The sequence below is a fragment of the Cnephaeus nilssonii genome (genome assembly GCF_951640355.1).
Source record: "Cnephaeus nilssonii genome assembly, chromosome: 17".
Classification (NCBI taxonomy): Eukaryota; Metazoa; Chordata; class Mammalia; order Chiroptera; family Vespertilionidae; genus Cnephaeus; species Cnephaeus nilssonii.
The window spans coordinates 19,118,115-19,144,337 of record NC_137088.1 but is presented as its reverse complement, the minus strand read 5'-3'; the positions used below and the strand labels follow the sequence as shown (position 1 = coordinate 19,144,337).

Here is a 26,223-nt window from a genome sequence, read left to right as displayed (position 1 = left end):
TGCCCTTGACCGGAATCGAACCTGGGACCTTTCAGTCCGCAGGCTGACGCTCTATCCACTGAGCCAAACCGGTTTTGGCAGTTTTATCGCTTTTGAAATGAAGGCTTTGGACAGAAGTGATTTCTCAATGGGAGCTTTTTCATTTTTTCAAATCATTTCTTTGTTTTTCCTACCCCACCCTCCATACTACGAAAGTGGCTCATTTTTCCTGCAAGGAGAAGGTATGTTGGAAAGGAGGAGAAAGGCTGAGAATAACTCAGTTAACTTATTTCTAGAGTCCTTCAGCTAACTAAAGGATTAAAAATTCTGTAATTCGTCATTTTAAGTAATTCTGATTGACTTTCTTTTTTTTAATATATTTTTATTGATTTCAGAGAGGAAGGGAGAGGGAGAGAGAAATTAGAAACATCAATGTTGAGAGAGAATCATTGATTGGCTGCCTCCTGCATGCCCCCTACTGGGGATTGAGCCTGCAACCTGGGCATGTGCCCTTGACTGGAATCGAACCTGGGACCCTTCAATCCACAGGCTGATGCTCTATCCACTGAGCCAAACCAGCTAGGGCCTGATTGACTTTATGCCTGTTGTCCAACTCAATGGAATTGTAGTCCAGTTCTAACCTTGCTTCTGTGTTAGGAAAAAGTTGAACTAGATGATTTCCAATTGTAACCTTTCTTCTAACTGTGCCGCGCCTGCACAGCCAAGGGTTCCACGAGCCTGAGGGAGGGCGGTGAAGGATGAAGAAAGAGACAGACAAGAGAATAAGCTGGGTCTAGGTGGATCTTCTGTGCCTGGCTGAGGCCACAGAACAGATCCAGACTGCAAAGCTGATGCTTTATTTATAATCAGGGGCAAACAAGGTAGTTTACAATGTTCTTGTAAGTTTCACTTGTTTTGGCAGCACTTGCTGCCCCTCCCACAGCCCATTAGCTACCCAGGAAAGATCTAGAGAGCAGTTAGAAGATCAAGCTTAATTAAGCTTAGACTGTGCCCTCCAAGCTGGGACTTGTTTGCCACTTTGCCAGCAGGTCAGTCCGAGGCTTAACCCTATAACCGCTTCCTACATCTAACAACCCACATATATAAAAATATTGGTTTCTTTTTTTAATCCTTAACTTATCTTTGTGCTTACAAGTGAATGTGCCTTATAAAATTGTGAGTTAGAAGGAATAGTAAGAATATCATTTTCCCATGCAGTCTTCCTTTCTGCTTCCCAGTTTCTCTACTTCTCCTTGCTCACTGTTTAGAACAGTTGTATCTTAAAATTTTGTTGTAAAGTTATGCGCTCAATGCAATATATCACATGTTGAGAAAATTAAATACACAGAGAGAGACATCCTTACACAAAATATAAAAAGAACCAAGGAAGTCTAAGGTGTCATTCTTAGGAACTTTTACTAAGAATCTTCTGTCCTCAATAACTTATAGAAAGCTAGTTTAATCACTAAGCATACTATCTTGCTAGCTACTACCTTTCCTGGGAAAAGGGAAGTACTGAGATTATTTAGCAGTAATTATGTTTTGTTTAAAATTTTCTTTTTGTCTCCTTTCTCTCTCTTTGCTATGTTGTTAACACTGTTGTTAACAAAAAGATACTGATTACAAAAGATACTGATTTTAAGATTTGGTAAACGATAACTAACTATAGTCAACTGAAATCATTTTTTTATCTTCACATCTCAAATCTAGAAAGAGGGATTGAGAATATTGGTCCTCCTATTTATTAAGCACTCATTGACAAAAAGTATAAAATATTTTTCTTGGAATACTTCAAGAATAAGGACCAGATACTTCAGAACTGGACTAACCACAGTTTGGTGGATGGATTGGAGGTAGAGACACCACAGAGGATATTGGTGCCATCATCTAAGTGAGAGCTGATGCCTCCAGTAGACAGATTACAGAGATATTGTGGAGTAAGATTCTACAGGCTTTGGGGGATTTAGAGAAGAGAAGGGGAAAACATAGTCAAGGGTGACTCTCCAGTTTCTAACCAGGTTAGGGATTCATTCCATTGGTGTTGGTACATTGATTATAGAAAGTGGATTGTTAGATACCCAGAATGAAGGTGAGGAAACAAGGTGTCTGAGGATAGAACCCCTAGGAGGCAGTCATTGAAGAGGACATAAGAATTGGAGTAGTACCCCAATTAGAGATACCTGGGAAAGAGAGTTTTTTCAGGGATGGGGGTGGGAGCTACAGAGAATGGTAGTAAAAAGAAGGCAAAAAGCACAGTTGGATTTAGCAACAAAGAGGGTTAGCCTGGGGTGTTGAGAACACTGAAAAGGTTTTTCACCTTGAATCTCCCCACCCCCACATGTTTTTTTTTCTCATTTCATTCAGTTTTGTGGCATTTCCCCTCCTTAACTGCCTTTCCTACTGTCCTTATCTATAACTGATCTGAGCCTCGCCTGCATATTTTCTTTTAAGGGATGTGAACTACCCTTTCCTTCCAGTCCGACACTAGAGAAACACATACATTATTGTGTTGTAATCCAGAAGCTCAGTATTCCTGCAGCTGTTTACTTCCAGAGGGACTTTGGACATAGGTGCAACATATCATTTGTGGGAACAAGGTACCTTCTCACTGGAAGTGATGAATTCAGCTACATGAAGTCTGACTCATAAGCAACAATTATTCCTAGAGTTGCTGAGAAATCCCTGGAAGTCTCCTCCAACCCATCCTGTCCCTGTTGATTTCAGGTTAATGTTGGCACATTGGAGATGCTCTACAAAGGCAAATTCCTTATAAAAGGAAGCCAGGATCCCAACACTGCCCCTGCATCCTCCCCTTTACCTGTCTCAGTCAGTGTTAAATGAAAAGGCAGCAGACACAGCACAGTTAAGATATTCAGATATATTTAAAGCGTCTTAAGTAATCTTAAGTAAAGAGTGAGAGTTTAGTCCTTTGCAGCAATCCTATATAATAAAAGGCTAATATGTAAATTTTCCCCCTGGGCGGGAGTTCGGCCAATTGGGAGTTAGATGTGTGCTAACCACCAGGGGGCGGCGCAGAACATGGCAGGAGCCGATGATGCAGCGCTGGCAGCAGGCGGCAGTGGAGGCGCTGCCGGCCCCGATGGGCCCTAACGAGAGCGGGACCGCTGGACCACGGTGGGATGGTGGAGCAGGTGAGGGGATGCGCCAGGCCAAGGCAGGTGTGAGTGGGGACCCCAATCACCCTGCCAGTCAGCCCTGATCACCGGCCAGGCCTAGGAACCCTACCCGTGCACGAATTTCATGCACCGGGCCTCTAGTTTTATTATAAATGTATAAATATTTCATGCATAACGCTCATCCACTGTAGGCAGCAGCATGGAAAGCTAGACACAATTTATAAAGTTGATTCTCTGTCAGAATTTCTCTAAGCACCAACTTTGGGCATTTAACCAATTTGTAATTTGCTAACTGATATTTGCATTTTAACAACTTCATCTAATTGCATTTTATTTTGAAATTTAACTGTTAGTTGTGTTTATTTTTCTTCTTTAAAAAATAAAACCTGAAAAAAATAAGAGTATTGCTTATTCAGAATACTGTAAATAGTAAAACATTGCTAAGTAACCTCATACCTGAAAAATCCTGATATCAAATAAGCATTGTAGTCTGAAAAATTGGATTTCTTGGGAGGAGCATGAATTCTGATAGGTTCCAAAGTTCTGCTGTATCTAAATAACATTAGCTTGCAGGGTTATGATGGTGATGGTGATAGTGAAGATGATGATGATTTATATACAGTCTTGGTAGCCTGTTTTCAAGCCCTAGGATCTTGAAACCCTTCTTATAAAATCACCAGGTAATTTACCTTTTGAATGTGTTGGTGAACCTTATATATTATCCACAAAGCATGACAACAAACACAAAAGCAGCAAACATTTGGAGGCTTACTAATTGGGCCCTTATAGAACCCATTATCCAAGCTCTGTGAGTACAGTTCTACTAAAACTTTACAGTTGCTCCCATAATTGCCCCATTTTACAAATGAGGGAACTAAGACGAAGAGAGATTAGTTCAAGAAGCACTGCTATAAGCTTTGGGATTCCAAGTGGTGTGGATATGCCATTTCTAAGATGATAGAGGAGGCCAGAAAGTATTTTCTTAAAGAGATATGTTTTGGCCACATAAACCAACTTAGAGGAATAACATTGTTTGTGTTATTTAACCCGCTGTTAACTGCATAGACAGCTGACTGACTTCAAAGAGCCAATAAAATTTGCAGTTCTGACTGAGAGCCAGATAAAACTTAGGTTAGGCAAAAATTGAACGTAAGTTATCTACAAACACTACTCACTTTTTGTGAGGTATCTCCGGCCTTCTTCTGAGTCTCTTCCTTGGTGGCACTATTTGGTGACTCCTTATTTAGCCTAAATCATATAACTAACTAAGATAAATTATATCTTTGTTTTGGGGAAATGTGTCTTTGCACATTGTTTCATAGCTGTGTACTCTCATGTGTACACTCTTCAAACTAACTTTCTTCATCTACCTTGGTATAATGTATGTACAAACCTATAATTTACTCTACTTTTAAGCTCTTCCTTCTGATAAACTTATCTATCCATGTTGGGTCTAATTATAGCTCAGAGTGTAACCATGTTTATTATTCATCTGCGTGAGTGAGCTTGTCTGGCAACAGGGCGCCGTGGTTGCCAAAGCTTAATTGTCATCTGACCTGAATATACTCTGTCTGTACCTCATTGTCAGCTTCAGGAGAGGTAGGTAAAGGGGGAGATGGGACGAGAATGCCGTATTTTGGTCCATTGCACCACTGCTTCTCAACATATTTCAACACTCTGCGACAAATTTGGCTGCGATTTTTTTTTTCTCGTCTTTTTTAAATAAGAGAAATCAAACACTAGAGATAAAATCGAGCTCTTTCATTCCCCATCTCCAGGTCTATTTCTTCCATCACACCACTCCACTCTCTCCTGTTCCTTACACAGCCACTATCATGGATGTAAAAGATTTGGGATATATATGTACCTCTATACAATATAAAAGAATTGTTTTATGTATCTGGTTTATACAGTAGGATAAACTACTTCATTTCTTAAAAGATTTCCACTTCATTTCTTAAAAGATTTGGCATATATATGTACCTCTATACAATATAAAAGAATTGTTTTATGTATCTAGTTTATACAGTAGGGTCACACTGTACAAATATGCTGTAGCTTAGCTGCTGTTCTCACATAATATTTTGGTAGATCTTTTTGGCATACTTTTTCCCAGTATGAAACTTTGATACATATATAAGAACATACCTAACATGTAAGTTATGAAACCTAGTCATAAAACAGATTACTACTGAATTTACCGGTTATACTGAGAAGTAGAATATTACTAGAACCGCTGAAGCTCCTGTGTACTATCCTCCACCGTCTGATTCCACCCAGGAAAAACTACTCTTTTGAACTTTGTTCTCATTTATTTTCTTGCTTAATACATATGTATGTGCCCTCAACAATATATTTTCTTGTTTGCTTATTTTTAAAATTTATAGAATATAAATATAATTTATAGTATATCATATATATTCCTTTTAGATGTGATTTTTTTATTCAATATGATGTTTTTAAGATTCATCCATTTAGTTTATGTATTGTCACTGCTTGTGTAGTATTCCTTTTGGTGAATTTATCCACTTTTCTATCAAAGAACATTTGTGTTGTTCCCAGTGTTTATATTTAAAAATAGCACTGCCATGAATATTCTTGTACATGTCTTCTGTTACACATATATAAAAATATCTCTGGGCTATGTACCTAGGAATGCGATTACTATGTTGTAACATATGAGTATATCCAGGGTGTCCCCAAAAATGTATACACACTTTGAATAATTATTAATTCTAATGGGTTAAATCTGAAAAGAAAGAAACATTAATGGAGCTATCAGAAAAAAGTGTGTATACATTTTTGGGACACCCTGTATATTCAACTTAAGTAGGTAGGTCCACATTTTTATCCAAAGTGATTGAACACTCATCAGCAGTGTATAGAGTTCTTGTTTTTTAATATCCTCATCAACACTTGGTTTTGTCAGGCATTAATTTTTGCCTATATGTGTTTAAAATAATACCAAATTGTATTTTCTTTCATTTTTCTGATTTTAATGAGATTGAGCGTTTTTATATGAGTACTAGAGGCCCGGTGCACGAATTCATGCACGGGTGGGATCCCTCAGCCAAGACGGCGATCGGGGCCATCTTGCCCAGTCCCGATCAGGGCCAATGGAGGTTGGTTGGCCAGCTGGGGAGGGACCGTGGGAGGGCTCCAGGGCATGTCCGGCCCTCTCGCCCAGTCCTGATCGGCAGGACCCCAGCAGCAAGCTAACCTACCAGTCAGAGCATCTGCCCCTTGGTGGTCAGTGTGCATCATAGCGACTGGTCGAGCAGTCGACCGAATGGTCGGACACTTAATATATTACATTTTTATTATATAGGATTAGTCATTCATGTTTTTTCATTTTGAAAATGCCTATTTATGTCTTTTTTTAATGGATTATTAGTCTTTTTCTTATTGATTCATAGGATTTTATATTTTCTGAACACTAGAATTTGGTCAATTTTATATGATCCAAATCTCTTGTCTCAGTGTGTGGGCTTGTCTCATCAGTCTCTTTAGTCAAACTCTAAAACTTTTGACTTTTGCATTTAAGTACTTAATCTATCTGCAACTGAGGTTTGTATATTTTTTGAAGTAGAAAACCAATTTCTCTGTTTTCAAAATAAAACAAAACAAAACTGTTTTCCTACCTCCATTAGTTCTGACATATATCCGATTTCCATATGTGCATGGAAAAGTTTGAGTTTTTTTTGTTGTTGTTTTTTTTTTTTTTTTTGAACTTCCAAACACGTTTTAGGATAAGCTTGTCAAGTTTAATTTTGTTTTTAAATTGTTGGAGTTTTTTATTAGAATTGTATTGGGTCAATTTGGAGGAAATTGACATTTATAGTATACTGGGTTTCCCTAACCATAAAGTTTGTATCTCTCTGTATTTAATTCACTTGAATGTATTTCAGTAAGTATTACAATTTTCTTCATAATAATTTTATATTTTTATGAAAATTATTTCTAGGTTCTTTATATTTTTATACTACCATAAAAGGTATTTTAAATACATTTTCTAATTTTGTTGGAATATTAAAATGTAATTCATTTTGCATATTGATCTTACATTTAGCTATTTTGCCATATTCTTTTATTAAGTTTAATAAATTATCAAAAGATTTGGGGAGTTTTTCTCTGTGTACATAAATACTGCTAATGTTAAGTTTTATTTCTTCCACCTCAATCCATATACTTTTTTTCCCCTTGCCTTGATGAATATGATCTCTAATACAGTAATGATTCAAATTGGATGTAGTGAGCATCCTTGTCTTGTTTCTCAATTTTAATTCCTCTTTAGCAGTATATATTGTTGTATCTGTGTACACATGTACATATTCTTAAGGTGTGTTTTTAATATTTTACCATTGAATATATTAATTGCTATAAGGTTTTTATAGATGCCCTTTATCAGGTTAGGTTAAAGAAGTTTCTTTCTATTCTACTTTTGCTATGAGTTTTTATCATGAAGGGCTATTAAAGCCTATTAGGTACTTTTTTCTGCATCTATTAAAATTATGAGTTTTTTCTATTTAATCTGTTAATAAGGTAAATTACATTAATAATTTTCTGTTATTAAACTAGCCTTGCATTCCCAGAATAATTCTGACTTGGTTAAGATGCATGCTTTTTTGATATACTGCTCAATGATACAATTTTTGTGGACATAAACTAATTTCAAAATAGAAGCTAAATCTCTGTTGACAATAAAATCTTTCCCAAACACCTTAATGGGGTTGTCCACTTTGCTACAGGATGTGAGGATAATTTCTGGCTGTTAGATGTTGGTATTGGCTTGATATGGCAAAAAGAACACTGGAAAGCTAAGTTATTTTTGCCCTTCTGTTCCCCTGAGAAAATTAATACAGTTCAGTTGACTCATATGGGCCTTATATCCCTCAGTGAGTTTCTCTGAGACTCAGGGACATATATTTGTTGCTTGCAGCCATGTGGCTTCACTTGCTTTGCTGTTAGTCCATCATCATCCAACAAACATTTACTTACTAGGCCCTGAGGACAAGGCAAAATCTATTTCTCAAGGAACAACTATTCTAGTGAGGAACAGAAAAAGTAAACAGTTACAAAACACAGTTATAAAATGAAATGATACATCTTATCTTCTACCGACCACACTAGTGGTGATGTGTGGGGATGGAAGGATATGGATAGAGAGTCTTCGAGTGCAGAGAGAGAAATGAAGAATCAAATGAGATATGATACTTGAGCTAAGTTTTATGGATGATGGACATTTACTGATCTCCAAGAACCTCATTTGTTTTCTAAGTTGTTAACAAATGATAGTAGCCTTTTTTTCTCTCTCTCTAGCTGCTCTTTTAGCTTTGAAATTTCATCTCTTTGTCCCTATGACCATATTATCCTTTTCAGGACCTCATAAATAATTTCATGCTTTATTAAATGTTTGTGTTCCCACCTGTGTCTGTGGTCCTTGAATCTTTTTTTCCATAGTTTCAGGATTGTGAATGACAAAAGAGAATCTTCTTTGTTCTCTTTTATTAAGTAATACCAATATACTTCATATATAGAATACTGATGATATTGACAAATGAATCATCATATAAAATTAACCTATTAACTTTGTTGTGTTTTTATGAAAATGCTCAATTTATTGTTACCATAAATAGATATTTTAAATTCCAGGCTTTTATATACTCTCTAAGCACATTTCATTTGTATGTCTTATTTCAGTGCTGGACCCAAAGGAGACAACATTTATGAATGGAGGTCAACGATATTGGGACCCCCAGGATCTGTCTATGAAGGAGGGGTGTTCTTTCTTGACATTACCTTTTCACCAGACTATCCGTTTAAACCCCCTAAGGTCAGTATGAAGTATTGATTCCTCTTTAGCAATATATATTGTTGTATCTGTGTACACATGTACATATTCTTAAATATACGTATCTAAGAATGCACATCTATCCTGTTAGCATAGACAATGTCCAAGGGCTGATTGTATGTAAAAGTAGAAACAGAATGCACAAAAGTATAGGTTATTTCTCCACCTCAGCCCTGTATTTCATATTTCATTGTTTTTTGCCATCCTTTCTCAGTGTCTCCTTTTTTTGTGGTGTATTTTTAAATATAACATTAGAAAGCATGTTATGGCTGAAAATTGGGGAGTAAAATTAGGCTCGTGCCAGCCCTTGAGCCTGAAGCTGGAGCCAGAGCCACACCCACACTGGAAGCCAGACTGGAAGTGGAGGGAGCCCCACCAAGGCAGGGTTTATGGCACCAGCTATGGAACTCTGGGTTCTGGAGCCTCCGTGGTTCAGCTCCTCACATGAAGTACACACTAGAATGGAAAGTGTGACCCACAAGGCTTAAAAAATCACGCCAAGAAATTCAGTAAAGAAGTGTTTTCATATTAGTACAAATGAATAATTAATGAAACTCATATATAAATGACTAGAGCAAGTGCAGGAATACAATGTCATGAGAATGTGATAGAATTTTCACTTATTTAAATCAAGATTGTGTACTTTAAGAATTCTTCACATTCCTTTCTACTGCCTATAAGCCAGTCATTTGACGAGTTTAAATTTGTTCTCTGCTTTGGAAAGGAAAAGACCCTGAGAACACTGTGTGCATTGACTATCATGAAAGAATTCTCATTTGATAAGACTTACCTCTCAAAGCAGAGGGAAATAAAACTTATTTCAGTTGTAGGTTGGAGTAAATTTTAAAAAGCAAGAATAAGTCTATACCTTCACCATGACTTCCCCTCCCTTTCTCCTACCTTTCTTCTCTTTCTCTCTCTTCCTTTCTTCCTTCCATTCCATTGATGATTGCATGTTGTTTTTATTTCAAAGCAAAAACTAACAACTATTAATTTTTCCAAAGAAGAAACCAAGATGTAGAGAAACTAAATAACTTGCTCAGCATTATGCAGCAAGCAAATAATGGTGTCAGGGCTTGAACCCATGTTTTTTACTATATTACACAATACATTGTATCCAAGCTGAGAGACTTGGTGGCACTAGTGACCACCCAGAGCTGTATTTGGTAGGTTTTCAGTGACAAAGCCATAATATCTTATATAATAAAAGCTTAATATTCAAATCGACTGAACAGCAGAAAGACCAGTCAGCGGGGAGCAGGGCCGGTGTGTAGGCGGCACCAGGCCAGCCAAGGCGTGCCAGCGGGCAGAGTGAGGGGACGGCGATTGGGGAGCGGCAGCAGCGACCAGTGGTGGAAGGGCAATCGGGGGGGGGGGGGGGGAAGGGGCGGGAGGCAGGGTAGGCCGCTCACCATCTGGCGCCATCCCCTGATCAGCCCACTGGTTGCCTCCCACAGAGGGAGGCCAGACTGCGGCTTAGGCCCACTTCCCGTGCCTAAGCAGTCAGTCGAACATCCCCTGAGGGCTCCTGGACTGCGAGAGGGCGCAGGCCAGTCTGAGGGACACTCCGCCCCCTGCCGAGTTCACGAATTTTTGTGCACCAGGCCTCTAGTATCTAATAATTATTTTATCCTTTTATTGAATCGGAACCTTATGTCTTTCTATCTACCTTGGACCAGCCCATAAATCACCTGGAATACCTGTTACACTACCAGTGATGGAGGACCTTTCTCTGACAGCCTCCTCAGTAAAGGAAGTTCAGAGCAGGGGAGAGGAGGGAAAGCTCAAATTGGGCAGTTGTGCTACTTGTATGTCTGGTGTAGTCTGTCTACATCTCAGAAAATGTATGGATTTATCAAAGTTCTGCATGACAGAAATGTGTAGATTAAACAAAACTAGAAGGGAAAGCTAATAAGATAGATAAACTAGTTCAGTTTCCAAAAAAGACCTCGATGAACTGGAAGGATAGGCCAAAACTAACAAGATGGAATTTAACCTGGCTTCATGTGTAGTATTTCATTGAGAATCAGAACAAAATCATGATACAGATAGAAAAGAGAGACCTGCTTTATTTTCATATAAATAAAATTTGTGGGCTCTTGGCTGCCTAAAATTCTATGAGCACATGGGGTTCTTGAAAGCTTAAGGAGACATTCTTAGGAGTATAATTTTCAGGACTTTGAACTGGTTGCACTGTATCTCAAGTGCCTCATTCACGTTTAAGCTCCTCATTTTAAGGACAAATGAATAAGCTTGGGAAAAAGAGAGTTATTGGCAGTCTTGAGTTTCTTCACTGGGTCTGCACTGTACTGAGCATGAGCTGTGCCTACTTACTTCTCCTCCAGAATACCCAAGGAAGGCGAGGATGTTTCCTTTCACAGATGATGAAGCTTAGAGAGGTTTTCCAATAATGTACAACCACAGATCTACCTGAACCTCTGACTCCAGGGCCATGCACTTTCCACTGAATTATACACAGTTACCCTGAAGATGTTTACTAGTAAAAATAGGACATAGAAGGAATGTGATATCTGGCCTCAGATGTTTCAGGAACTCTGCGGTGTGAGTTGGGGTTAGACTTTATCCTGGATGGCTACATAGGACAAAAATAGAAGCAGGAGGGTGTCAGTTACAGGAAAGTAGATTTCAATTCTATATGTGAAAAATCTGACCATAGTTGGACAGTCTGGTTTTGAATAGCTATGCCTCTGAAATACTAGGCTTCCCTTTTATTTTTATTTTTTATTTTTAAATTATCTACTACTAGGCTTCCCTTTACTGGGAGTGTTTTCTAAAAAAAGAATATTACCAGAAAAATTAAATCCCTCCACTGAATGAATTTGATTTAACAATTTCTTAGGACAAAGAAAAATCAAACTTTGGTAATGCTAATCACAATTTAAATGCGCATTTAGTAGAAACTGGTGGGAAGTTTTTCAAAGCATATTATTACCACCTAATTATCAGTTTTAGAAATCAAATTTTGTAGACAGATAATTTAAAGGGGAAAAGTTTGTAGGTGTCTTGAAAACTGTTAACTAAAACAAAGACTTACTTTTTAATAGTTATATTTCAAAAAAAATACTTTATTTATTTGACTACCAGTGAAATGTGGAATCGTTTTCTTTTGTCCAATTGCTCATGCCTTCCTAGTCTTCTGTTACTCTAAGTCAGTGGTCAGGAAACTCATTAGTCAACAGAGCCAAATATCAACAGTACAACGATTGAAATTTCTTTTGAGAGCCAAATTTTTTAAACTTAAACTTCTTCTAACGCCACTTCTTCAAAATAGACTCGCCCAGGCCGTGGTATTTTGTGGAAGAGCCACACTCAAGGGGCCAAAGAGCTGCATGTGGCTCGCGAGCCGCAGTTTGCCGACCATGGCTCTAAGTAATCCATATTTGGGCTTCAGCTTTGTTGTTTTCTCTGTTGCCCTCATCCTATGCTCTTTTCCAACAACCTTACCACACACTTCGATTCATTCAACATTTCCCAATATTCTGAAGAATGAACCCAGAGTAGGGTAGGTGTCAGGTAGAATTGTTGGTGAGAGCAGAGGCTCACAAATAAATCTGATTGGCTATCTACTGGTTATCAAAAGCCATACATAAAATTAGTCTGTGGCATGATTGGATCCATGAAATGAACTTTTCCAAAACTTTCACACTTGGAATATTTACGTACTAAATACGTACTAAATAGCTCACATGTATCGCTTAATGGTCAGTAGAGCAATTTGGATGACTCATCTTGCCACAGGAACTTTGTGGGAGTAGGGCTTCATCAATTCGGACAGCCCCACACTTCAGCACCTAAATCCTAATAAGGCAAGAAAAACAATTTTTATAAGTAGGTACTGCTCATTATATTTATTATACTAGTTTTAAATGGGTCAAGTACTAGTTGTATTTCAAATGCTGTATCTCAGTACAGCTTTTAGTACATTGCTTTTCTTATGCATGGAATCAGTATGTTTATGCATCTTTTACTAAATCTATAGCAATTTTGTTTGTATAACATTGTTAGTTGTATCTAAAATATCTGATGCCAAGTCTTCAGTTGAATTGTGAACCACCAATAATACTATTTCTCTGGGAAAATATTTGTTTAATGAAAATTTAGAAATGACATATAGCCAAAAAGAAAAGCATATTATTATGCTAGTAAGTCCCAAAGTTTTTTAATACCGTATTTCTTTTTTCAGTGTAGGCATACATTTTAATGTTATAATTCAGATATCTATTTTTAAAGTAGACATTGCTTTATATCTTATTGAGGATTACATTTTCTTATTCATTTTATAGATAATTACTCCTGTGCTCAAAATCTTCACTTTTTTATTTTAAAAATCTAATGCATATTGTAATATTTTAACTTTGCAAAGTCTACATACTTGTAATGGAATAAAAAGTAATTACACATAAACAAAAGAGAAAAAATTAAATAACCTACAATCCTAATCCAGAAAGTAATTACTCATACCATTTCTTTTGAGATTTTTATTCTTTGCATACCTACATATAAATACGTTTTTATGCACACACACAAATATATATACACATAAAAATTGGGCCATATTCCTCCCCATGATTTCAGAATTAATTTTTTACCTAACATTATATATTCACCCACCACTATATGTATTTCCAATAAGCATATAACTACATTACAATTATAGAGGCTACGAAATATTCAATTATATAAATATGTCAAATTTAACTAATTTTCTGTGATTGGACATTTAAGTTCTTGTTAAAATTTCTCTCATAACCAGTGATATGATTATGTGATGAACATCTTTATAATTATGTATTTTATATACTTGCATTATTATTTCCTAAGGCATATTTGTTGTCATGGAACTTCTGGGCAAATGGGATTATACACATTTGTATAATTTTGATAACGGTTGGCAAATTGCCCTCCAGAAAAACATTGTATTCATTTACTTCATGGTCATCCACACATGATGGTATAGAATTCCCTACACTCTCATCAGCTCTGAGAGTCCCCAGTCTTTTTTAATCTCTGCCATCCCAGTGGATGAAAACTGATATCTCATGGTTACTTTAACTTTTATTTATTTGACTACCAGTGAAATGTGGAATCGTTTTCTTTTGTCCAATTATTTCTCTTTTTGTGAATAATATGCAAGATTTTTTGAAGTCCCACATCAAATAAAATTAACAAGTGTACTTGAAAAATTTAGAAGCAAAATCATGAAATATGTTTTATTCCTATATTCTTTTATTTGACTGAAAATATTGTGACATCAATATGTCTAATGTTTCACATCTCAGAGTTCTAATGACATATGTCAGATAACATGTCAGATCTGTGTTTTTACAGTAGAAATACACAGAGGAGCCTATTATTTTCTGTCTCCTGTGGATCTGGATATTTTATTTGAAATATAATAATAATAAGTGGGCATTCTATAAAGATTTAAGGGTAGATACGGAGGAGGATCAAGCATGTTTGTTATTTATTTGTCGTATCTCAGACAGCCTATGCACAAATTAAACATGCTGTCTCAATGTTCAAAGCTATTACTGGAAAGGATTGTATTCTTTGGTAATGGAAGACAGTATCTGCCAGTCGATATTTTCCAAAAAGGAATGATAAAACTTATACCTAAGATCTTTAAAAACAACAACAACTACATGTATACATAGAAATATTCATGTGAGAAATAAAGCTCCTTAATGTTAACATCTAAAAGCTTTTTAATATAGTTTGTTCTTTCATTACAAATTTCATCAAACACATTTGAAAATAAATCTTAACATGGAGGTCATTTCAGAGAGTATTATATGTTATATGGGGTTAATAAAATCTAACTATGAATCACTTACTGATTAAATGTCAGCTAATAGGAAAGGTCTCACCAGCTTTCAGATGATGAAATAGATAATTTAGGTCCGTCAGATTTTCATTTTGTTATCCTCATTAGATTTTAAACTTAAATTGATAACTAAGGCTAATAGTGAATAAAATAGCTAGTTAGTTGTAGTAAGAAGCTATGATATCCAGCATTTAAAAGCCAGAGACAGATCTATAACTAAAGTTCAACAAGGAACTCCACAATTTTCTCCTAAGTAGGTTATTATCATTGGCTTGTTTTTCTTGCTTCTGCTACTGTTCAAATAAAGTAGACAGTGTCCCCCAGGATTTTTGGAAAGAGCCATAGTCTGCATGTGTAAACCCAGCTGCCTACTCATTTGCTCTGGCCGTGAGGAAAGAACACACTCAGCACAGAGTAACATGAATTAACTTGTTTTTAACCTGGGTTCATACATTCGTATAAAGCCTTGGCCATGAATCAAGTGCTTTCATGCACATTGAATTGCCTATTTTACATCTCTAGTTGAACATCCAACAGTCACCTCAAATTTAACTGTTCCAAAGTAAACTATTGATTACACAACCTTACCTCACTCCTGCCAAAGCAGTTCCTCTAATCTTCCCCATCTCAATGAGTGGAAACTAGTTTTCTAGTTGCTAACATTAAAAACCTTCCCGTCATCCTTGACTCCTCTCACACAGCCTAGCTAGACCCAGTCTTACTGGCTCAAAGTAAATATTCAAAATAAATCCAGAATCCAACCATTTCTCATCATTTCCCTAGTAACACGCTGGCCTGAGCCACCATCGACTGCTCCCCTCCCCCCGATTGTATTAGAAGACTCCTATCTGGTCTCCCTGCTTCTGCCTTATTCCCCCTGCAGTGTCTACCCCTACCCATATGATCCTTTTATAATTAAGTCAGATTACGTCAATTCTTTGCCTAAAACCCTTCAGTGATTCCCAATTCACTGAATAAAAGCACACAAAACCGTAAAGAATCACCCTGTTCACAATATACTTTTCAAAATTGTCAATTCACTCTTGACTCAAATACTCTAAGCATGCTCCTTCCACAGAGCCTTAGCATTTGCTCTGTGGTCTGCCTTTATTGTCTTCCCCCACAAATTCACCTGGCTCACTCCATTTCTCCTGTCATGTGTCGGCTCAAATGTCACCTTTTCAGAGAGGCTCTTGCATGACAGCTCCCAACCACCTATGCTCCCTATGAGCTACCCCCCCCCACCCCCCACCACACTTGACTTTTCTCCATAGCACCTCACCCTCCTGTATTATACATTTCTTCATTTATGAATTTATTGTTTCCCTTTCTCCAGTTATCATGTAAGCTCCAAGATCACAGGGACTTTGTCTATTTTGATGTCACTCCTGTATTACCAGCCCCGGCACGCCCAACCCTATGCCCCTGGATGACTAAGCCCACGGCCCTGACATGGTGCCTGGCCCTGCCACCATGACCCAGCACCCCCAGACGTATGGACCTGCCTGGTGATTCAGTAGGCATTCAGTAAAAATGTGTTGAATTAATTTAATCCATACAACTTTGCCATAAGACAGTATTCATTACCTCCCGCTCCACTTCATATATCAGAAGACTGAGGTCCAACAGAGTTTAAGTGGCACACGGTCACATGGGAAGGAGGTAGCAGAACTGGAATTCAAACCCAGCTCTCAGAGAAATCTTTCATTCCCCAATTACAGAGAAGACTTAAATTGCTATTATCTCTGGAAGAAGGAACACTGGTTCTTAGATTTTACACTCTGGTACAAGTTAATTATTTAGCATATCTTTCTCTAAAGCAGATGTGTTGGGTAGGAGACAAAGAGAGAGGCGATGCAAGGAGGACAGAATGTTGGGAGGAGATTTTGAGTGCTTATCTTGCAGTTTTGCCAAGGGCCCTCTTTCCAGAGGCACCTGGGGCTTTTCTCAAATGTGTCCCCAATTCACTAAGTATTCATTCTGTGTCGCGCAGTAAAGACAGATTTCTGGATTTTGCTCGCTATAAGCTAGAGGATAAGTCGTTTCACACTTTACAGTTAATGAGGTCAAAGCCAGCCTTGTGTCCCCAATATCGACTGGGCTATAGTATTGCTTACATAGCATAAGTCAATTGTTTTTCTTTTTAGTGCATTCTCCTTTGTGATAAACCTTTTAAAAACGCCATGCTACACCTTAATGTTGTGTGAAATTTTAAAATGAATGTGAATAAAAGTAGATCAAAACAGGGGTCATTTTTTTCCTGCTTTTAAAACAACATACTTTATCCATTAGTGTGTCCAGCTACCACTCCCAGCCACCACCAATTTAAGAATTACTAAGAAGTAGGATTGGATTTTGTTTTTTCATTTTCAGGACGAGTACCAACTTTATTTGTCCTAAACCAAATTAAATATGGTTATAAGCTAATAGAAAATTAGACATTAGGATGAAAGCAAGTTCTCCCTCTCTCCCCTGCTTTCTATAGTCTGATGCAGTTCCAGATTTGGAAGAAAGGCCTTTATTTATCATTGTCTCCTCTGAAATGCTTATTGCCCAAGCCAACTTAATCTATTCAGGTTGAAGTAACTCAGCCACCTGCACCTTTACCCAAGCTCTGATGGAGTAAGTGTGTAGTTATCCCCTCTGATATGTACTCACACTCCCCCATCAGAGTCTTGCCATACAGGTGGGGGTTTCAGACACGTATTTTATCATGTCCCTCTATGCTCTGGAGTTCCTTTCTCTGTGGAATGTGATCTCACTCCAAATGGGAGTTGGTGTTTGTTGATATTACTGTCGGCATAACTGGGAGGAAAGGACAGGTCTAAATTCCTTCACAAAGGGTCTTTTTATCAGGGAGGTTAAACGAACAAATGAAACTGGAGTTAGACGTTGAGATGTTTGGAAAATGAGGAGCTCTCTAGCTGTCGGGGCCAGGGAAAGATGGCAACTCACTTATCAGAGAGGTGATTTTTCCAAAGAAAGATACTCAGATCTAGACAAGTGGCAATCCCCTCACAAAGGTTTTCTGGAGAGAGCAAGGTGGGGTAACTTCAAGATGAAGTCTTCAGAATCCCAAACATCAAAGCATAGGGACCCACTAGTACCAGAAAACAGCGAACACTGGAAACTCTGAAACACCGCAACTCACAGAAAGCTCCGGGACAATAAGGTGATGTTGAAGGAATAGTTTTGTAAAGAAGAAAACTTTGTGTACAGCTGAGCTGGGAAAAGCTTCAAACTTGGCATTTTCCTAACCTTGTAGGAAAGAGCCCCTGAGGTACCACATCAAGACATGGAACAGACACCTGTGTTCATTAAGTGTCTGTAAATTTGAAAACAAATTTTGTCATTCTCTTGAGAAATGGGATGGGAAATGGTATTTTACATGTAAGAAAACATTGTAGTATTCTCTATTTAAATGCATTACTTGTTTGGGTAGCTATATATAATGTTATTTTGTTCAAGCTTGGATATAGTAGGAAGGTCTGAGTTAATTTTTAAAACTACCAGCCAAATATCAATCCCTTTATGGAAATTATCAAGTTTCCTTAGAGTTGAAGCTGGATCTCTTGATAAGATAGCAGCCTCTTGGAGATTTGCTCACATAGGTCCAAGGAAAACTAGAAAAAGGAATGTTCTTAGTTACCAGCTGGCCAAGATCAGATTCAGTTTGTAATCATGGCTTGTCACTAAATTCGGGGAAAGATATAATAGACTGGTCTTTGCAAGTATTATGCAGATCTTGCCCTGCAGAAAGTAAAGAGAAACAACGTCAGACAGAAGTTAAAGATTGTAAATAAAATAGATCTAGAATCAGATAGCTACACTGATTTATACAGGTGTAGCTATTCTAAGCAATTGGGTACATTTTTCGTATGATACCAGTATGTTAGCAGAACCTACCAAAAATTCTTGTACATTGGTTGCTTTTTGAAACACATTTCAAGGATGATTTATAAAGCAGAGATTTATTGAGCCCTTGATACTCTGAAGTTCCTCTCTGTGTAAAGATGAATAAGATACAATCCCAGGGAGCATGAGGAAAAGGAGAATAATAGGAGCTAACACTATTGTCCAGGCTAGAAAAGTATGAAGTTTGAGTATTGAGGATAAAGACAAGAGTAACAATATATGAATTCTTTTTTTATTTCTTTATTTCTTTATTCAGTAAATATGTGTGACTGATATGCAAGTCCAAATACTGAATGTACAGAAGTGAGTCTTGTATAGAGTTTACATTCCAGATATGATAGAAAAGGATTTCTCAACTTCAGCATGATTGACACTTTGGACAAGATAGGCTTTTGTCATGGAGGGTATTCTTTCCATTGTAGGATGTATCCCTGGCCTCCAACCACTGATGCCAATAGCAGTCTCTCTCCCCCTCCTCCAATTTGTAACAAAAATGTCTCCAGATGTTGCTAAATGACCCCTGGAGCACTATTTTAGAAGTATCATTCGTATCCAGTGGAGACTGATTTGAGACATCTGTGAGGGCTCTCTGGCTTCTCATCTGAATGACCAGGTGGAAACATGGGTGGAAAATGTATGTTAGGCAGCTTCATATATCTGGAGTTCAAGTGAGTGATAGGAGCTAGAGATACAGGTTTGGGGGTTAAAATTCTAGAATAAATGACCTCACCTATAGAAATGGTCAAATTTTCACCACAAACTGGGTTTTGGAGCTATAAATTTCCAGAATGGATTTCTTAAAAGAAAGACTGATCATTGAAAAGATTAACAAAACTCACATTTTCTCTTTTTCATTCATTATGTTCTCAGTGTTTAGGGATTGGGAAGTTATTTTCTACATAGAATACAGAATAATGCCTCATAAAATACCACATTCTCATGAAAAGACTCATTTGTTAATAAATCATAAAAGCATGAACAATTAAACCAGTCAGATAAATTAATCTTCCCACAAGTGTCTAAATAAGGACTGAAATAAATCAAAACAATTGCCTGTGGTTTCAGTGTACTTCTGCAGGAGAATTGACTAGACTTTAAGCTCCCATTGGACCTTTGTTTCAGTTTCCAGTTCTACTGACATGGTGGTTATGGAGGATTGTGTGCTAGTAGATATTATGCTGTACTTTTAAATGAGTAATGTTTTATACTAACACTAGTGGCCTGGTGCACGAAATTTGTGCACCGGGTGTGGGGGGTGTCCCTCAGCCCAGCTTGCACCCTCTCCAATCTGGGACCACTGGCTCCTAACCTCTCACCTGCCTGCCTGCCTGATTGCCCCTAACCACTTCTGCCTGCCAGCCTGATTGACACCTAACTGCTTCCCTGCTGGCCTGATCGCCCCCAACTGCCCTCCCCTGCCAGCCCAATCGCCCCTTGGTACAACCCGCCTCCTCCGCGTGAGGCGGCGGAGACGCCAGGACCGGCCTCCTGCGCTGCACAGAGCCACAGGACTCCCAGGCCTGACGGCATGGAGCGGCTGCCGGGCTCCATCTCCGCTGTGTGTGTGGCCATCTTGTGGCAGCCATATTGTGATGACATCACACACAAAGGCGTGAGGACCACCTAGGCTTTTACTAGATAGATTATACCGTACTTTTTTACTCATTATCTTACTTGATTCTTTCACTTTGAGAAACAGATTTTATTATCCCAGGAAATGAAAGTTTGGATTAAGTAATGTGATTGGGATAATGTTGCTAGTAAATGCCAGGGTCAGGATTAGAACTCCTGGTCTCCTGATTTCCAGTCTAGCAACCACCCACTCTTCACACCTGCAGTAGCTGAGCTGTGAAGTGATCTTGCTAAACACACAGTAATTCAATTTATTGCCACCAGCCATACTTTAGATAACCTTGCATTCTTTTCTGCAGTTATTTGCAAATCATCCTTTTTACTTTTCTCTTTGTGGAGAATTAGGTTCAATGAGGTTTTTGGTTTTAGCATTTGCCAAATTTTAAACCTGTATATGTACAATATATTGCATATTTGTTTCCCTTATACTTGTCCACTAACTTATTTTAATGTCTATCCCTATACAGTGAGTGGCCAGATTATTATGATCTCTGAATGCATAATAATCTGGCCACTCAGTGTATATCCTATATCATAAAAGGCTAATATGCAAATTGTCCCCTCTACCAGGAGTTCGACCACCAGGCAGGCCGGCCAACTGCCCATGTCCCCTCCCCCTGGCCAGGCTGGCCGGACCCCACCCATGCACAAATTCATGCACTGGGCCTCTAACACACACACACACACACACACACACACACACACACACACACGCACACACGCACACACTAAGTGGCCAGATTATTATGCGTTCAGAGATCATCATAATCTGGCCACTCAGTGTAGATTATATAAAGCAATAGTTTATACAATAAGGAAATAACACACAACACATAAAGCAAAATATATATGTTTAATTCAGGTTACTTCCAGTTATTTTCTTCATTTCCTCGCTTTTTTTTTTCTTACCTTTCTCATTTTCTCACTTTAAAACATCACCTTTTCTTTGGTGGTTTGCTTTTAAAACCAGATACACAGTATAATGTTCAAACAGCATAAAGGTAATACAGTAAGATTAAGTCTTCTTCCCTGTTGCTCAGAATTTTCATTCCCCTCCCAAGGACTTTTTTCCTGCATTTGCTTTTTTCATTTATCATCTTCAGGTTTATCCCATATTCATATAACTAGATTAGTTCCATTATACAGGGTTGGGCAAAAGTAGGTTTACAGTTGTTGGTATGGAAAATAATACAATAATGAATAAATAATAGTACAAGAATAAACTCTGTTTCACATACTCAAAACTGTAAGCCTACTTTTGCCCCCACCCTGTAGTTCACTGAATGAATGTAACAATCTATTCAACAGGTTCCCTACAATAGATACATAGGTTATTTCCAATATCTTGCCATCAGAAATAATGCTTCACTGAGCATCTTGTACATATGGTCTTTGTGGGTTTGTGAAAATATATTTGTAGGATCAATTCCTTTAGTTGGAATTGTTACAACAAAGGATATATGAAATGTTCAGTATTGCCAGATTGCTCTCCAAAAGTTATACCAAATTATACTCCAATTTTAGATGCACCTGCCTTTTCCCTAAATTCTCACCAATGCTTTGTGGCACCACCAAATATTTGACCTTTAGCAATCTAATAGATAAGAAAGAATGTTTAATTATAAGTGCATTTCTCTTATGAGTAAGAATACCTTTCTATGTGTCTGAAGGTTGGCCTTTTTCTTATTGAAAGGAAAACTTACAGTAACCTGTGCTCTTGACAATTTCAAACCAGGTAATTTTTGATGACACAGAACTCTAGAACTTGATATTTTCCTCTGCAAAAGAGAAAGTTTAACTATCTCTATGAGAACTTTAATCTCTAACTTGCAGTGGTTTGTCACTGCCCGGCTTAAAACTCCTTGTTTTCCGTTGCATTTAGAATAAAATTAAAACTTCTTGCATTGACCCACAAGGCCTCCATGACCTCTCCACCTGCCTCTCCACCTGCCTCACTCAGCCTCCTTTCTGCTCGTCAGGACCTTGGGGTTTGCGGATCCCTTTCTGGGGACACGTTTGATCCATTCTTCACATGAGCGGCACCTTGTCGTTCTTCAGGCCTCATCTTTAGTGTTATCTAATGAGAGGTACATTTCCTCACCACCTTATACAAATAGTTCCACACTGGTTCTTCTTATTACATCAACCTGGTAACTTCTTTCATGAAACTTTTCAGTCTGACATTTATACTGTACCTACTTGTCAGTTGGTTTTCTTTTCTGCCTACTGACATTAGACTAAGCTGAGAACAAAGCCTTTTTTCGGTCTTGTAGTACCAGGCAAATAGTACTTTTGATAAGCAGATAGTCATTTTGCTTGTCACATCTTTAACACTTCAGAAATCTGTTTGCTGTGTTGGTGTGTAGTATTGAAATGTTGTTCAGTAAGAGCATGTGTGTGCTTGTGCATGTGCGCACATTCTCACTCTTTCCACAGAGTTAGATATACTAGACGGCAGGGTCTTCCTTTTCCATGAAGACGTTTGCCTGCCCTGGGCGGGTGGCTCAGTTGGGTGGAGCCTCGTCCAGTAAAACGAAAGGTTTCTGGATCAATTCCTGGTCAGGGCACATACCTGGGCTGTGATTTAATCCCTGGTCGGGCACGTACAGAAGCAACTAATAGACGTTTCTCTCTCACTTCTCTCTCTCTCCCTCTCTCCCTCCTTCTCTCCGCACCTCCCCCCCGCCTTCTTTTTTCTCCCACTCTTTAAACATATCCTCGAGTGAGGATTAAAAAAGAAAAAAAAAAAAGATGTTTGTCGTAAGGGCATCCGTAGACCTAGTAGAAAACAATGCATTTTATTTTAAAGCACTAAAAAGTAATAGTTTTGCTGAAAATGCCTAAAATAAAGTGATAGAGATATTGGCATGAAACTTATTGGCAAGAAATTAATTTATGTTAAAGAAAAAACTTGAGGGTTTTTTTTTTAATTTCCATCTTGTTTGAAATATTCTTCATTTTAAAAATATCTAAATTATATTTATGCAGCCCATCTGCTGACACAAATTACAGTCAAATAATTTGTATCTTTAAATGTAGGCTTCTAATAATATTTAGTGTATGGGCCAAATTTTGCAGAGGAAGAAAATGTGATAAACTAAGAACCAAGTACCTTTTACTGTAGCTGTCACCTTCAGTGATATAGTATGACTGCATCACTCTTCTGTGCCATTTTTACAGCTTTAGAAGTCACAGGAAAGCCAAAGCAATGCATGCACTTGTTTTCAAAGCCAGACTTACTAGTAAGCAAAGAAAACATGTAAACTTTGTCTTTGCTGCCACCTTGTCACAGTGCACAACTGTCACTTAAGCTTTATTTAAACAGAAAATTCCTGGGGTGAAAATTCATGTGTAGTAGAAAGGATAATTCATTCAGTGGAATATTATATAATAGTGAATTTAAAAACAGAACAATCAGCAATACATATGAACCTCACAAACATGATAAACATGATATTAAAAGAAAGAAGATATAAAAGAAAAAAGTATGTTCTGTATGATTTCATTTATATAAGTTCAAAAACATGAAAACTAATGTATAGAGAGGTGGGAGTCAGAACAGTTACGTTTGGGATGGGGAAAAAAACAAAGGGGAGACTTCTGTGGTGCTAGCAATACTCTGCATTTTGTTTGTGGTTACTCGAGTGTGTTCACTTTGTAAAAATTCATCAAGCTGTGCACTGATGGCCTGTGTACTTCCTTTGTTTGTGTTATATTTTTTACAATAGTTTACATTAAAAAAAATACACACCCATATCCTTAGACTTAATCCAATTCTCCTCCATCTTGTAAAAATATTGCTTTGAACCTAAATGTATTTTTTCCTGTTAAATTTTTATTGTTTGAGTTAACCTATAGTTTGACATGTTTAGCTCTTTTAATTCTTCACTTCTGACTAGTGTGTTAACTTTCTATCCAGCTTTATGTTATCCATAGCTTTTATAAGCATGTTTTCTATGTCTTCTATTTAGTCATTGGGAAAACGTTGAAAAGGCAGGACTACCCATAGATTATCCACTAGAGAGCTGCTTTGTGCCAACAATTTATTTGGTCAGTCAGCAAATCTGCTAAAATGTACTTATTAAGCCTATGCCACATGAACCAAACTGGGTTATCATCTAGGCTGCAATTCTCTTTCTTGCTTACAAGGATACACTCAAAGTGCATTTTACAACAGCCCAGTTTACTTTGGGACCCTACTATTTTCAATCACATTGGTCATAAATAATACATTCATAAAAGTCAGATTTGTGACTGCCAGGCTGCTGTATTGATTTTGACACTAGGCCAATGCCATTGACTGTAATAAGGGAAGAAGGCATCAAAGACTTGTGTATATACCTGACCAACATAGGAAGAAGTTGTTATTGGGTGTAAACCAAGAATGATGTGATAACTGGTTGGCATAGTACCAACAGTCAAGAAGAATCTGCATATGACCCTTCGTCTGTCACTTGCTTTAACACATTTTTTGAGAGACTTTTAAAGACCTCATATTAAATCAAAATGGAGTTCAGATGTACTCTATCCATTTTATTCCCCTAGTCTATAATTTTAATAACCATATTGAAAAGAGAAATGGCATGACCCATGCATAGCACAATTTGTATTTGGTATGTCCATTCTTAATCCCCCTTGATCACCACATCGCATTCTAAGTACTAACAAATCACCTGTTTAATAATCCTTTCTGGACATTTGTTAAAAATTATATTCTCCTTGTTAACAAAAGAAGTAAAATTTAGTATAATTGAATACAGTTGAAAAACTGCCTTCTCTCTGCTATCTGTTAATATTTCACTGTTATATACTCCACAGAGTGATAAAAAGTAGAAAATCTAAAACAAAATGTGCTAGCAGGTATTTCCTCACACACATCTATATACATTTTGGAATACTGTTATTGGACAAACTGGGAATAGCAGGGGAAGACTTCCTGATGGAAATATTGTTTAGCTGATCCATGACAGGTGACAGAAAGAGAATACAGGTTTATTGAGATACAGAATGACAATATTTTGAAGTATGGAAAGTACAGGCTTTCCCTCTTCACCAGAAATGGACACTGTCTTTTGCAGCAAATTAGTTTAGTGCAAATGTATTGCCAATACCATATACTCACTGTAAAAATATATATGAGTGAGAGAAAAAAAGACATTTGAAGTGATACATTCTTATTAATTAAAAGTATACACTAAAAAGAAGTATCTAGATTGATTTTTCTAAAAAATACACTTTATATCATTCTAGTAAAAAAAAAAGATACTGAAGTTGATGTGCATGCTGTAAAAGCTGAATTGCAGGTGGATAGAGACAACTGTTTTATCGTGAATGCCAATTACATTGCTCCCTGACCACATTCCTACACCCAAGGTTTAAGAGTAACTTTATTTATTTATTTTTAATAGATTTTTATTGCTTTCAGATAGGAAGGGAGATGGGGAGAGAGATAGAAATGTCAATGATGAGAGAAAATCACTGATCAGCTGCCTCCTGCATGCCCTCCACTGGGGATTGAGCCCACAACCTGGGCATGTGCTCCGGCCAGGAATTGAACCATGTCCTCCATATTCATAGGTCAACGCTCAGCCATTGAGCCACACCGGCTGGGTGCAACTTTATTTTTTTTCTTAAGAGGTTGTGTGGAAATGTAAAGATGTCAAAACTTTGCTAATTTTATACATTCAGCATGTCTAGTTTATTGCATTTCAATTACATCTCAAAAAAATCTGTAAAATACAAAAAAGAGATTGTGTGAAGTAACAAATGGAGGCAAAAATAATAGAAAGTATATATATTTTTTTAAATCAGAGCAATAGCATTGTTTACTCACAAAAATATGCAAAAGCATTTATTAGAGCAGC

The 26,223-nt window shown here is 37.5% G+C and overlaps 1 protein-coding gene across 2 annotated transcripts in view; it reads left to right on the top strand.

Annotated features, from left to right (window-relative positions):
- UBE2E2 (ubiquitin conjugating enzyme E2 E2) overlaps nucleotides 1-26,223 on the top strand; it is a 256,519-nt gene that overhangs the window by 182,714 nt on the left and 47,582 nt on the right. For both annotated transcript variants that reach the window (XM_079795639.1, XM_079795640.1), the window contains exon 4: nucleotides 8,817-8,949. In XM_079795639.1, coding sequence (XP_079651765.1) covers nucleotides 8,817-8,949 — 133 coding nt within the window. The remainder of the gene's footprint in view (nucleotides 1-8,816; nucleotides 8,950-26,223) is intronic.